The 13,998-nt window shown below is 47.2% G+C and overlaps 1 protein-coding gene across 5 annotated transcripts in view; it reads left to right on the top strand.

Annotated features, from left to right (window-relative positions):
* LOC149352608 (complement receptor type 2-like) overlaps nucleotides 1–13,998 on the top strand; it is a 353,632-nt gene that overhangs the window by 244,050 nt on the left and 95,584 nt on the right. For all 5 annotated transcript variants that reach the window (XM_089581794.1, XM_089581793.1, XM_089581797.1 and 2 more), the window contains one exon: nucleotides 9,278–9,443. In XM_089581794.1, coding sequence (XP_089437920.1) covers nucleotides 9,278–9,443 — 166 coding nt within the window. The remainder of the gene's footprint in view (nucleotides 1–9,277; nucleotides 9,444–13,998) is intronic.

Below are 13,998 nucleotides of genomic sequence, written 5' to 3'. Positions count from 1 at the left end.
AGCTAGAAAAGAACAAAAAAACGAAATGCAGTTCTTTTTATCACCACCAGATTTTGCAAGTAAAATGCGTGCGTCAGGACCAATTTTTGGGTGCGGGTCCCAGAGGTTACGCCACACCGCCATTCATTACAAAGTGGTGACAATCCGTCCTTTTCGGTAAGGACACCCCTACTTTGAATTGACTGGCTGGAATATATTGTCAATGGACAACGACGAAGACAGTGCGGGGCTCGTGCACATCCGAGGACATCATCATCATCGTGCACAGAGCGCCAAGAGGACGAAGTGTGTGCGCCGTTGGCCGGCAGTGGTTCGACTTAGCTGCTGTCAGCTATCTCTCTGTGACTACGCCGACTCCTTGTGTGCGTACATCTACGTAACATCTCTTGGTGGAGGTCGCGTGTTCGAGCCCACGAGCCGACTAGCCGACTCGTCGAGATAGCTACCAATGCGGCTCCCCGTCTGCGCCTGCCAGGCCAACTGTCGTTGTAGCCCACCCTCGCGACCCGGGCACATTCTGCGGTACAGATGTCGTGGATGTCGAGGACTAGCTCTCGCTGTACGAGCGTGTGAGCACACACAACAGGTGGGACCCGACGATGAAGTTGGCCAACGTCATTTTCTACTTGACGGGCACCGCAAGGGTCTCGGTCGAGACCCACGAGGAAGAACTCACCAAATGGGACCTGTGCAAGCAGAAGCTTACCGAATTGTTCGGTAAGCCATTCGGACGTAAGCTGGCCGCGAAGAAGGAGCTTGCATGCCGCGCTCAATCGTCCACAGAGTCCTATGTGACTTACATTCAGGACATTTTAGCCCTCTGCATGAAAGTTGATTCCGCCATGTCAGAGAGTGACAAAGTCGGTCACGTTCTAAAGGGAATTGCAGACGACGCCTTCAACTTGCAGGTGTACAAGGACTGTGGAACGGTTGACGCAATCCTAAAAGAATGCCGCCGGTTTGAACAAGCGAAGAGCCGCCGTATTTTTCCCCAGTTCACGCGGTTGCCGAACACGGCGGCAACGTCGTCCTGCGTAGATTAGCGCTCGTCCTGTCTCCTTCTCTGTCTTTGTCCTAGTTTTATGCGCTAGTCTTTTAATTAACTATGACACACCAACTAGCCCAGCTTTCCGCCTTGATTGCGTAGACTCACCCCAACCGTGCCCCCTGCCAACATCCGACAGCTTTACACAACTTGTGCGCCGAGAACTAGAGGCAGTATCTCCCACAGTTTCCCATTTATCGGTACCGGACAGTGCCCCTGCAGTATCTCTTATACAGGCTGTTGTCCGACAAGAATTCGCCAACCTCGGTATCCGACCTGTATGCTCCATTAGTTGCCCAGATGCTCGTCGTGTGTCTCCGGTGCTCGGTGCCCGACATCCGTACACTCGCCGCAGCCGCAACCCAGTTGAGTGGAGGACACCTGACGACAGGCCCGTCTGTTTTAACTGCTCCCGAGTTGGTCCCATCTCTCGACACTGCCGAAGCCGTCCGTCATCGACCTACCGCCGCTATCTTGATTCTGTCTATTCCCGCCGCTCGTCGTCGCCCACTGAACCACAGTTCGCAAACTCCGACGCTCAGGCCCCTCCCACCAACCGCTCGTCGTCACCTTACCGTCGTCGATCTCCGTCGCCCCAATCTCGCCGCCCGTCATCTCCTGGCCCGTATGCTCGATCCCGTTCGAAAATCTGATGGCTGCAGCGTCTGGAGGTGATGCTGCTCCGACGACCGAACTTGAAAATCCTCCTTTGACTCTCCATGCCCGACGGAACATACGAGGTCTGTTAGAAAAGTATCCGACCCTTGGCCGAAGAAAAAAAACTGGCATAACTCGAGCGTTAAAAACCTAATAACCTTCAAAGTAGTCTCTTTGGGACTCCACATACTTCTCCCAGCGGTGCTACCATTGTTGGAAGTATTCCGAAAAGGCCCTTTTCGGAATGGAGTTTAGCTCAGCTGTCGCTGCAGCCATAATGTCCTCTCTTGTCTGAAATCGCGCTCCTTTCGATGGCCTCTTGATTTTGGGAAACAGCCAGAAGCCGCAGGGGGCCATATTAGGAGATCAAGGAGTCTGTTGAACTACAGAAGTCTGGTTTTTTACCAAAAAGTCCGAATCAAGTGCGAGGAATGTGCAGGAGCATTGTCTTGATGAATGCGCCAATTTCCTGTTGACCTCAACTCCGGTCTCTTGCGCCACACAGCACCATGTAGGCGACGGAGGACATCCTTGTAGTACTCTTTGGTCATTGTTTGATCCTGTAGGGTGCGTACTCGTGGTGTGCCAGACAGAAGGAGTCACAGAAAGCAGTAAACATCACTTTGACATTGCTGCGCTCTTGGCGGGCCTTCTTTGGTCTTGGCGACGTGGAATGCTTCCACTACGACGACTGGGATTTGGACCCAAGACTCGTCACCAGTGAATTTGGTGTTGATGAAGTTGAGGTCACTGTTTGTGGAATTCAGCATGTTCTGTGAGACTTCAACACGAAGCTGCTTAAGCTGCTTTTGGTCCACCGTGAGCAGCTTCGGCACGAATTTCACCGCAACTCTCTCCCTGGCCAAATCTTCGGGGATAATGGAATGTGCAGAAAAATTACTGATGTCCACCTCTTCCGCAATTTCTCGGGTAGTCACACGACGGTCCCGCATCCCCACAGCGTTCACTTCGGCAATGACTTGGTCATTTCGGCATGTTGATGGCCGACAGGAGCGTGGCTCGCTCTCCACCGATTTGCGGCCGTCTTTAAACTATGTACCACTTTTTAGTTTGTGTGCTGCTCATAGCATCTTCACCGACAGCCGTACTGAGTATTCCGAACGGTTTCCACTTGGCTGTCACCCAGTTTCTGGCAAAATTTGTTGCAGTAACGCTGCCACTGTCGCTCCGCCATTTTCCTTGGAATAAAAAACCGACGAGAGCACTGCGCACTGCCTCACTCAAACGCTGCGTCCCAGCGACTGACGCTATCGGCGGGCGGTAAAAAATTCGTGCATGCGCACGAAGGTTCAAGGTCGGCTGATGCAAGCGCGTTTGTTTCATATCCGTCAGGTGTTCGAAAAAAAAAATAAAGTCGGATACTTTTCTAACAGACCTTGCACTTAGCGTCGACATGGACGGGATCCCTGTTAGCGCTCTCATCGACACGGGAGCGCACGTCTCCGTTATGAATTCCCGTCTACTGCGTCGCCTAAGGAAAGTGACTCCTGCCCACTCCGCTGTTGTTCGCGTCGCCGATGGCCGTACTTCCGCTGTCGCAGGAATGTGCACAGCCCGTGTGTCAATCGCCGAATGAATTTTTCCGGGTGATAAATAAGCTTTTCGCGGATACATATGTCTTTCTCTAAAAGATTAAGCGGCCGAACAGTAACAGTTATAAAGTTAACTATTCAATATTAGTTAACCAGCCTGCTAGTTAGCACGTCTTAGCTGTATTCTGGTGTACTACACCACTGACAGTGTTATGCCTAATCGCTCTTGTACTTCGAAAAGCTTAGATTTAAAAATTGTGTGAAGTCTTAGGTTACACGCCCTGTATATATATGGGTGTGTAGAGAGAATGGTAATCGAGGTCTCGTGACCATTTTTGTTTTCAATTAAATTTTTATATGTGATGGAAAAATGTCATGAAAAAAGTGAATCGCATTTAGTTCTGCAAGAACCGCTGGTGTTTTTTCTTTTTTAATCGTATATCACTCTTGATGGAAAACGTCGATTTTTTGCGATTTCGCAAAATCGCTAGTTTCCCCGCAGAATCCAAAATACCATTGTGTGCAACCTGATTATTTTTTCATGAAATGTATGTAAACATTTCTTTTGGAAGCAATGCAAAAATGTTTTTTGGTTCTTATAAATGTTGAGCAAAATATCGCAAACATTGCTGAAAAAGTAAAGCATTCCATTATGGCCAGTTTTTAGAACAATAATGGGAAAAGAAGAAAAGAGAACCTGTGGCTGAGATTTTTTCCACGTATTAAACCATATTTTAAACTATTTCCGGGCAAAAGCTGTGCTTCTAGAATGGCCAGATGATTTTTAATTAGGCGTTGAAATCATCTAGAATTCGAAAACATAAAAAAGGCGAACTTTCACGGAAATTAAAAAAAACGCCCTCTCCGATTTTGTTTAAAATTTCCCTAGAACACCTTCAGTACCTTGTAATTCTAGATCAAGAAAAAATATTGCAATATGGAGTCTTAAACTATAAAATTAAAGGCCCAACACAGACGATATTTCGTTCAGTTACCATTACTGAATATCATGCGTTAAAAAGAGCAACGGCCGTGAATTCGACTTGGAACTCAGCGCATGTGGTTGTATTGTAGTCAGCACAATGGCAAAGTCGCATAACATATCTGGTAAATATTTTTTTTCTTGTAAGTCCAGTTTTGATCACGTTCAACTTTAATATACGCCCTGTATTTGTCGTAATCTCTCCAGGTCTCGCTAATTCCGGCAAATACAAATATTCCGTTCTTCCTAACTTTAGTCTTCAAATATTTTATTCTTTAGCTATTGTGAGTATTGTTAAGTCTTAATATTTCTTTATTTATTGTCTTTTAATAAATTTTATACGACCAGCGATTGTCCGTAGAAATTATTTTCGCGTTTTAAGACGAGTAATTTGTTTCAAATATAAATATTATTACTTACATGTGAAAAGGATCTTTTAACTGGCCGGTTAATTTAGGTTGAGGCACGAGCCGGAGCAGGTTCAGTTACCCTATGGACTTTCTTTACACACGGGTAGCGCGCTTCAGGGCAATAACGTATCGTCTCTTTCGTATATAGCGTTTTAGGGTTGTGGTGGTCTTGCACGTCTAATTCTGTTGACAAAACTTATTCTGCGCTACACCGTTTCAATTTCAATGTCTTAGCCGAAGAGCGAACCTCTCCAAATAAAAAGCTGTTGTAGGCGGATGACACCGTTTCCGTAAACTTTGTTACCAAATTAAGGGGAACTGTTCATGTCGCTATGCCCACAAAGGGTGGCCCCGCACAAGACGATAAATCAGTACAAAACTGATTCCACTCCAAAACAGTAGTGTAGGCCATCTAAACATTGCCTGAATTCGATCCACCATCTTTACTTTCGATACATGTGGTTGCCGTGTACTTTCTGAGCTCTCTTCCATCCTGTCTAAGAAAGTCAATAAGCTGACTATGCCGAAAGTCCTGAATGCTAACATCATTCAGCTTTCCTCTGAGCGCGCCTGCAAAGCCGCTAGCTCTTTCTAAGCTTTAATTCCCAGTCGATATCAAGGTGTGTACCATGTGCTAAATAGTCCCGCATCGCCGTTTCACGCACTTCTGCTGCGTCCTGTGGCCAGAAACATGAGGTTTGTTATATGATATTCGTTGTATATGAGTTCATGAAGCCAATATTTGCTCTGACAGCAACTGGGAGTCCTTTCATTGGCAAAAGTTGCCTTTATCATATAGATAGACGCGCTGGGTTCATGCATGTTGCACCTTGGTTTCGACAGAGCCAGCTGTGCAGGCGCCCGCTCGTCAGACGCAGCATTTCAAGAACGGAATTTTTTTTTTTGTGTGTCAATAGTACGCTCTGACAGGATTTGGAAACCCAACTGTTCACTACTAAAAAAAATCAAAAATGCAATGTTTTATATTTTGTACTGATAGCTCTGTCTTCCTTCATTCGTAAATCCTGTTGGAATATATGTTGTGTGCTTGTGTGGAGTAATTCGGGGCCTTCCTTAAAAGTTATTTTAATATCAATACAGAAGTCTCAGCTATTTAACCATCTAATTCGACTTCGAAGATGCCGTTTGGTTTTCGCCCTCACTAAAAAATTGATATTTTTTTTTCTGTGCCGAAGGTTAGCTCACTTCGAAGTGAGGTAACCTTCATATAGCGCATATTCGGCAGGCTAGTGCCGCCTGCGCCTTTTTTTACCGAAGGCGCAGGCGGCACTAGCCTGCCGACATATATGCACAGAATCTGCTTTTTTCCGGGAGAGAGGGCTTGCCTGGCTCAATTTGGAGCATCAGAAGCATAACTATGCCATTCTATGAACTATATGCCATTCTGCACGCTTTTAGTTAAAGTTTAATTCTACGAATTATCGTTCATCTAAACGCTATAAAAGTTCCGGGTAAGTGTTTTATAAACCTTATTTCTTGCCAAATTGCCTTGAAATTGTTTTGAAATAGAGCAAAATTTTGAATCCCATCAACCACATGTATAGGAGCCACGTAGAGAAGCAAACGTATAATTGTTTTGACTCATAAAAACCGCTTGACAGCGAAAACATGCATCCAATGTATTTTCTGAGACTGCCATTGTGCTATATAAAACGCAACAACATGCTCCGAGTTGAAAATCGAATGCATGGGTGTTGCTCTTTTTAACGCACAATATCCAGTAATGGTCAATTTAATTACTTTTTTTTATGGCTGCGGATGATGCTGCTCATGCGAGAAGGAAGGCATCATCGCATAGACACCACGGCGCTGAGGAGTTGCCTTCCGTGCGGGAGGGCTGCTTTGTCCTCCCGGTGGAAGAGAGGCCGTTGCGCTAGGGCATGCCCGCGCCCAGTGACAGCACTTCAAGTCTTTGCTCGCGTCCGAACCACGTTGGCCGAAGGGCTTTAGCAGGCTGCGAGGTCGTCAAAAACTGGGCTTTGCCCGCGAGGGGCGCAGCGTGGTTTACGGAGCTTCTCCCAAACGTACGCCCCTTAAGAAAGCCGAGCGTCAGGCCGGGGGTCGCTTGTACCCATTTTTACCGGTGGGTGTCCGGCGGTGGGTTTCGAACCAACCACCTCCCACAGCCGAAGCGGGCGCTCAAACCACCGTTAATGGTAATTACTTTTAAGCAATGATAGGCCTTTAATTTTATAGTTTAAATCAAAATAATGCAACACTTTATTCTTGCTCTAGAAACACAAGGAATTGAAGGTGTGCCGAGAAATTTTAAAGGAAATCGGAGATGGTTTTTTCTTTAATGTCCTTCAAATTTCGCCTTTTTTCGAAATTCTCGTATTTTCGACGGTTTCAACGTCTAATTAAAAATCATCTGCCCTTTCTGGGACTGCGAATTTTCTCCAGCGATAGTAAAAAGAGCGAATTAATACTGAGAAAAATTTCAGCTCCAAGTTATCACCTATTCTTGCAATGTTTGCGATTCATTCCTGCAAAACTATACAAGCTAAAAAAAATATTTTTTCATTGCTTCCAACAGGAAAGCTTGCATACAATTGTTTAAAAAATAATCAGGTTCCACAAAAAAAAAATTTTATTATCTGCAGGGATCCAAACTAGCGATTTCGTGAAATCGACCTTTTCCAGCTGTCGGGATATACGATTTTTCTCCAAAAAAAACTACACACTTTCTTGTTAAACTAATTACGATTCCCTCCCGTCGGCATATTTGCCCATCACAGATAAAAATTTTATTGAAAACAAAAAATAGTGATGGGGCCTCGATTACCGTTGTTATCCGAACACACCACCCGCCGCGTTGGCTGAGTGGGTAGGGCGCTCGGCTGCTGTGCCGGAGTTCCCGGAACCCAGCCGCGGCGGCCGCGTTTCGATGAAGGCGAATCGCAGGCGCGCCCATGAGGTGTGCGATGCCAGTGCACGTTAAGGATCCTCAGGTGGTCGGAATTATTCCGGGGCCTTCCTCTACGGCACCTCTTTCTCTCATTCTGTTTTCACTCCCACCGTCCTCCCTTCCCTTACGCCGCGGTACTGGTGCCCACCGTGAAGTGAGACAATTACTGCGCCATTTCCTTTCCTTAAAAACCAATTTTCAATTTTTACCAGTTTTCTACATTAACGTATCTCTTGATACAGTTTTTTGTCTGCTCCCTGCTAGCTTGCAAAAAATTGTGTCCGACGAAGCATCACCGGAAACGGCCGTCATGCTCGAAGAAGCACGCCATCAGATACACCGAGTGCAAAAACAGCCTATTTAACAGATTCTTCTGATTTATGGCCTAGTTTGCATCGGGCAAACGGGGTGTAGCTTCAACGAAAGGGCAAAAAAAAAAACAGTCACTGACAATCCGGAACAACGCAAGCAGAAATCTGTCGGAGCACTGCAAGCGATATGATCGCAAGAACACATGCAGGTCACTTTTACGGACGGCTACATTCTTGGCGCGGACTTATGACAGAACAGAAAGAGAAATTATCGAGGCGTTCTTCAGAAAGAAAGCAGGCAGCGAGTGCGTCAGCACTGGCTGCCTGTTTTGTAGTGTTACCTTTTCTAGGCCATTTGTAGTGTACCTTTTGATGCAGCCTTGTGTTTTTGATTGTTTAATGTTAATCGCGGTTGTAAATATTTTAACCGTTTTTACTTCGTGTCACCGCTGTACTGTTTTTACCTGAGGGCTGTATACACGCCAAGCTTGTTATCGGTTTTACTCTTGTAGTTTTCCGTTTCTTGATGCTTCAAGCTCACCTTGTTTTGGATTGCACCCCTTTTTACTTACGACTTTGCTGTATTATTTTTTTACCCGTGCGCTCTGTCCATCCTGTGCTTGATATGGTTTTTGTTTTCTACATTGCCTGCGCATCCGCTCCGTAGCGCTTAACATTTTTAACCTTCTGTTATCTATCTAAGCTTTTCTTTAATTCAAGGATTTCTGAATCCGTGCTTATCGCGGATCTGCTTCTTTAAAGACCACTTTCCTGGAGAAATCCTGTTTTTATGCTTGTCATTTTGATCCGGCTTTTCTCCTGTCTCCACCCTGCCATTTATTATCAACCTTGGCCGTTTGGAATACACAGTATCTCATGTGTTTTCATTATTCGGTTGAGAAAAAAAAACTTGTTTAGCCTCTTGCCGATTCATGGCTACTTGGTTACCACGTGGAGATGGCCTGCTATAAAATCACCGTCCGTAAGCTTCAATAAAATTAGTTAGTAGTAGTCGCCCGTCACCTGCCGTTTCGTATCTTCTCGAGCAGTCTCATCTCCTATGGGCATCTTCATGTGGACACATATGGATATGGAAACCGACAAAATTAAACTGGCGGGTAATAGTAGCACTTTGTATTTCGTTGTTCGTGCATTACTTTAGCCTTCACTGCAGAAGCTAAGCATTGAATTAATTAAGTCACTTAATTAGCGGGTTGGTTGTCTTCTTCATTTATATACCGTGTCATATAGGCACAAAAACGATACTTTGGAAGCAACAATTTGGCATTCTCTAGCTGATAGATCTCTTCAGGTACTATTCAGTTTTTGTGCTCAGAGACAACACATGCTTCCTACAAGCTTCATTTCCTGCTCATGTTTTCACTCACAGGTTTTTTGGAGCACTGACGTTGTGCCCAATACACAAGTGACAGAACGGGACCAAAACCTCTTCGTGACCTGCACACAAGGGTATCACTTATTGAACCCCACGCAAACAGAGGCTCAAGTCGTCTGCAAAAATGGTGCATGGGAGCCACCACCGCCTTGGTGCATTGGTGAGTCAGTTCGTTACAACAAAAACGAGAATGCCCAAACCGTTCAATACGTTTACTGGTCGCGAGGAATCGCCGTAGCGCTGTGCCAGAACTACCGTATTTACTCGATTCTAAACGCCTTTTTTTTAAGGATCGCGAGGCCTAAAGTGGCGGGTTAGGGAAGGGGGTAAGGGGTAGGGGGGGCGGCGGGGGGGGGGGGGGAGGGGGGTATTTAGAATCCAAAAATTTAAAATGACGCCGTCACCCCCCCCCCCCCCCTTCCCTGTTGGCAGGATCGGTCCACAGCGGCTCTGTGGTTTCAGTGGTCTTCAGCAAGCGTGATTACTGTTCGCATGAACTTCAACGTGTAGGCAGCCTCTTCGAAGTCAAGCCAGCCTCCATTAGGGCTGTCAAACAATTGACACCAAACTAAGCAGCGGCGTGCCCGTGAAACCTAATCCTTAAACTAATAAAGCATGCAAATTCTGTCGCAGACATCCCTTCAAAAATGCCCGCGTTTAGAAAACAAATGTTCACGACTGAAGACCTATTAACTTCCGTGGTTCTATGCGAGACGTTTGCATACATGCTCAGTTGTTAGCTTCATCACCCGGGTGGAGCTACATTTTCACTCGCGGCTATCTGACAGCAGCTTCATTTTGACGCTATTTTTCAAGAACGCTTCCCCTTCCGATTCTGAAAGTGCAGAGAGGTGCAAGAAACACGACTGAGCTATATATGGCAGTGTTTGTGCCTGGACCGCTGCCATTCCGACCTGAACTCGGACGTTTGATTGTCAGCTGGCTAAATGAGGACAGTGCGCAATGGACGACGAAAATAGTGTCTTTTCATGCCTTCCCTGTACAACACCGTCGAAAGAGCATCCGATTATTGTTGCGAGAAGTTTTGTTGTGAAAGCAACACTACTGGAGTCCAGCTCGGCTCGTCGCGTATGCTCGTGGCGGGGGCGGCTACCAAACGACCTTGAGTCGCCGTTGCCTAGCAACCGCTTCAGCTGCTCTCCAACAGATGGCGCCGCGCCGCTGCCATCTGCGCGAGAGGTTGCTCGGGAAGAGCAAAATCCCGACGGGTGGCTGGGATAGAAACAGCCACCTGCCAGTGCAGTCGCGCATCGCTCGACTGCGGCGCCACTGCGCTGGTAGTGGAACATGAGTACTCGCCGCCATCTATGACTCTTAAGTACGAATTACCAATTCAGCATACATGGACATTAACCCACTAAAGATATCATGCCACACAACTAAGGAGGAGTTTAGTGCCCCCTCCGATAGAAGAATGAACACCTGCTTTCGCTGGACTACTCGGTTTAACTACGAGGCCTGTTAGTAAAGTATCCGACCTTTGGTCGAAGAAAAGAAACTGGAATAACTGGAGCGTTGGAAACCTAATCACCCTTAAAGCAGTCTCCTTGGGACTCCACAGGCTTCTCCCAGCGGTGCTGCCATTGTTGGAAGCATTGCGAGAAGGCCTCTTTGGGAATGGAGTTCAGCTCAGCTGTCGTTGCAGCCATAATGTCCCCTTTTGTGTGAAATCGCGTTCTTTTCAAAAGCCTCTTGAATTTGGGAAACAGCCAGAAGCCGCAGGGGCCATATAAGGAGAGTAAGGAGGCTGTTGAACTACACGAGTCTTGTTTTTCGCCAAAAAAGTCTGAATCAAGTGCGACGAATGTGCAGGAGCATTGTCGTGATGGATGCGCCAATTTCCTGTCGACCACAACTCCGGTCTCTTGCGCCGCACAGCATCACGTAGGCGACGAGGGCATCCGTGTTGTGCTCTTTGGTGATTCTTTGGCCCTGTGGTGCGTACTCGTGGCGTACCACATCGCGTGGGTCAAATGAAGCAGTCAGCATCACATTGACGTTGCTGCGCGCGTGGCGGGCCTTCTTTGGTCTTGGTGACGTGGAATGCTTCGCTTTGACAACTGGGATTAGGTTTCCAGGTCGTACGCATACACACAAGACTCGTCACCGGTGATTATGGTGTTCATGTAGTCGGGGTAACTGTGCTGAATCTTCCGAATGGTTTCCACCTAGCTGTCGCCCAGTTTCTGGCAAAATTTGATGCAGTAGCGCTGCTCCAGTCGTTCCGCCCTTTTGCTTGCTATAAAAAACCCACGAGAGCACTGCGCACTACCTCACTCAAACGCTGCGTCCCAGCGACTGACGCTATCGGCAGGCGAGAAAAAATTCGAGCATGAGCACGAATGTTCTTTGTCGGCTGATGCAAGCGCGTTTGGTTCATATCCATCAGGTGTTCGCAAAAAAAAAAATAAGGCCGGACACTTTTCTAACAGGCCTCGTATGTTGAGCCCCTATCAATTTTTTCTTCAAGTTTAAAGTTTGCCGTCAAGTTCCACAAAATGTGTTTCACATAAATGGCACGCACCTAATCTTTCATGCTTTTCATGCTTTTAAGATTCGTGCTTTTGTGATAATGGGCCAAACGTGGCAAAAAATGATATTTTAGCATATTTAACCCAGCGATTCCCAGTGTTTCAACGGTAATAGAGAATGTAGCCGTGTGAATAATTTTCATTTGTTCTTTCAGAATTACATCAATTGCTAACAAGCTTGAAGAAACAGATTTTTTTCAACATTTGTTTCTAAGCAAAGTCAGAATGTCAGCTGCCAGAGATGCACGCAGGAGGCCCGCTAAAAGCTAAATTCCTGAAAAAGCTAACCCTAACGACAAAACAGCCCAGAAATTTTTCGGCCGTAATTCTACATTGGCAGGAGAGGGAGTATATTAGATTTTCGCTCATGATGAGCGGCAAGCGCCGGAGTATTTGCTTCAAGTTTATCCTCATCGGACATGATCAAAGTTTGTTAAATACAGGTATGCTAAGATCAGTTTTTTCGCAAAAAGCTCCCCGTTCTTTTTTCTTTTTTCGCATTTCCGCAGGAAAAGAACTTTTTGCGTTGATATCGTGGAAGTTCATAACTTTTAAATAATATTTTCAGTGCGCGGGCAGATCAAACACATATACAGTATACTTGTTTTAACAGCACGCTGTATTGGGCGAGTTGTAATTTGTTCATGTTGAGGACCAGCGCAAAACAGACAAACGACAAAAAGAGACGACACGGGCGACGACAGCTCCCGTGTCGACTCTTTCGTTTGTACTGAGTGCTGTAGCCCATTTTTCTTTAGGCCAGCTGTGCCCTTCTGCGATACGCCCAAAACGTTTGAGGTATGCATCTAAGTCATCCCTACGCTCGTCGAAAGGCGGGATCAACTTGTGTGGACTGACCGTTGCTGAGGGCCCCGGTGCAGGTTCTCGATTACCTCCACCAGCTTCTGCAAGCCTTAATTGGAGCTGCAATCTCCGCTCTTCAGCCTCTGCCAGCGAATTTGCATGCTCGCGTTCCGCTTCACGTGCAGCGCGCTGGGCTTCTGCTTGGGCCTTTTCGTGCTCGCGTTCTGCTGCACGTGCAGCGCCTTCGGCTTCACGTACAGCGCGTTCCTTCTCCTGCTCAGCGGAAACCCACGAACGCAGCTCGGAATCTCTCAACCCCATCTTTTCACCTAATTCAACCAACTCTTTTAGCGTTGTCATCGTATTTCTTTACAGACTCACGAAAGGAAAAAAAAAAACACGGCTTCGTCCTGTCGCGCGGACGCCAAATTGCCGCGAATCGGAGTGACGCGTCCCCGACTGCTGAAGGGGAACGCTTTCGCGTGCAGGTTCGAAGAACAAAGGAATCGAATCAAACAAAACAAAACGAAGCCGTGTTTATATTTTAAAGGAAAGGAGCCAATGAAGGGAACGAAAACACTAAGGAAAACACACACTAGGCACGCGTAAAACACAACAGATAAAAAAGGAGAGAGTTCACCGGCTACAAAGCGTCCCAGGTGGTGCGGGAATGCCTTGCAGGTAGCACAGACGCGGGTTGGCGAGTTGCGATGTGTCGCTGGCGTTGCATTCAGGAAGGCGATGGTAGAGAGCCAGGAGATGAGGAACGGAGATGGATACGGGAGATGCTGACGAACTCGTGTCAGCCGCCCCCAAGAACGGAGCAGCTGCAGCAGGAAACCTGTAGCCAGGTTCTGTCGACGGCGTTCCGCAAACACCGTAGGCTTGTGCAGCCTATCCCAGGAAGCCTTGGCTGCTGCCTCTTCCGACCTCTAAATGGATGCAGTAGGCCTGCGTCGTTGATTCAGGGAGGTCCACGGCAGCACAGACCCGAAGTCTGACGGCTGCCACCTCCACGCTTCAATGAGGCTTAATGGTCTTGCGTCGGTGATCCAAGGGAAGCCACTGGCAGCTCGAACCGAACGTCCGACCGCTGCTACTTCCACGCTTGAACGACCAGACTTGTGCTAGGGTGTCTTCCTCAACACCTCGGTTTGCTGACACGTAGCTCTACGCTCCTCGTGCCTGCCTCGCGCACACCACTCGCACGCGCCCACGCGCAACGCGCAACGCGGGGCTGGCACGTACGGCGCTCCGCTGTCCGACGCACCACTGCCGACACGCCGCGTTCCAAAAATCCCTCACCAGTGTGGTGTGCACATCACAAACGCGACATCCAGGGTGCCCTGGAAAGAGCTT

The sequence above is a fragment of the Amblyomma mixtum genome, chromosome 3 (genome assembly GCF_055824585.1).
Source record: "Amblyomma mixtum isolate Tamu chromosome 3, ASM5582458v1, whole genome shotgun sequence".
Lineage (NCBI taxonomy): Eukaryota > Metazoa > Arthropoda > Arachnida > Ixodida > Ixodidae > Amblyomma > Amblyomma mixtum.
This window is presented reverse-complemented; position numbering and strand designations above follow the sequence as displayed.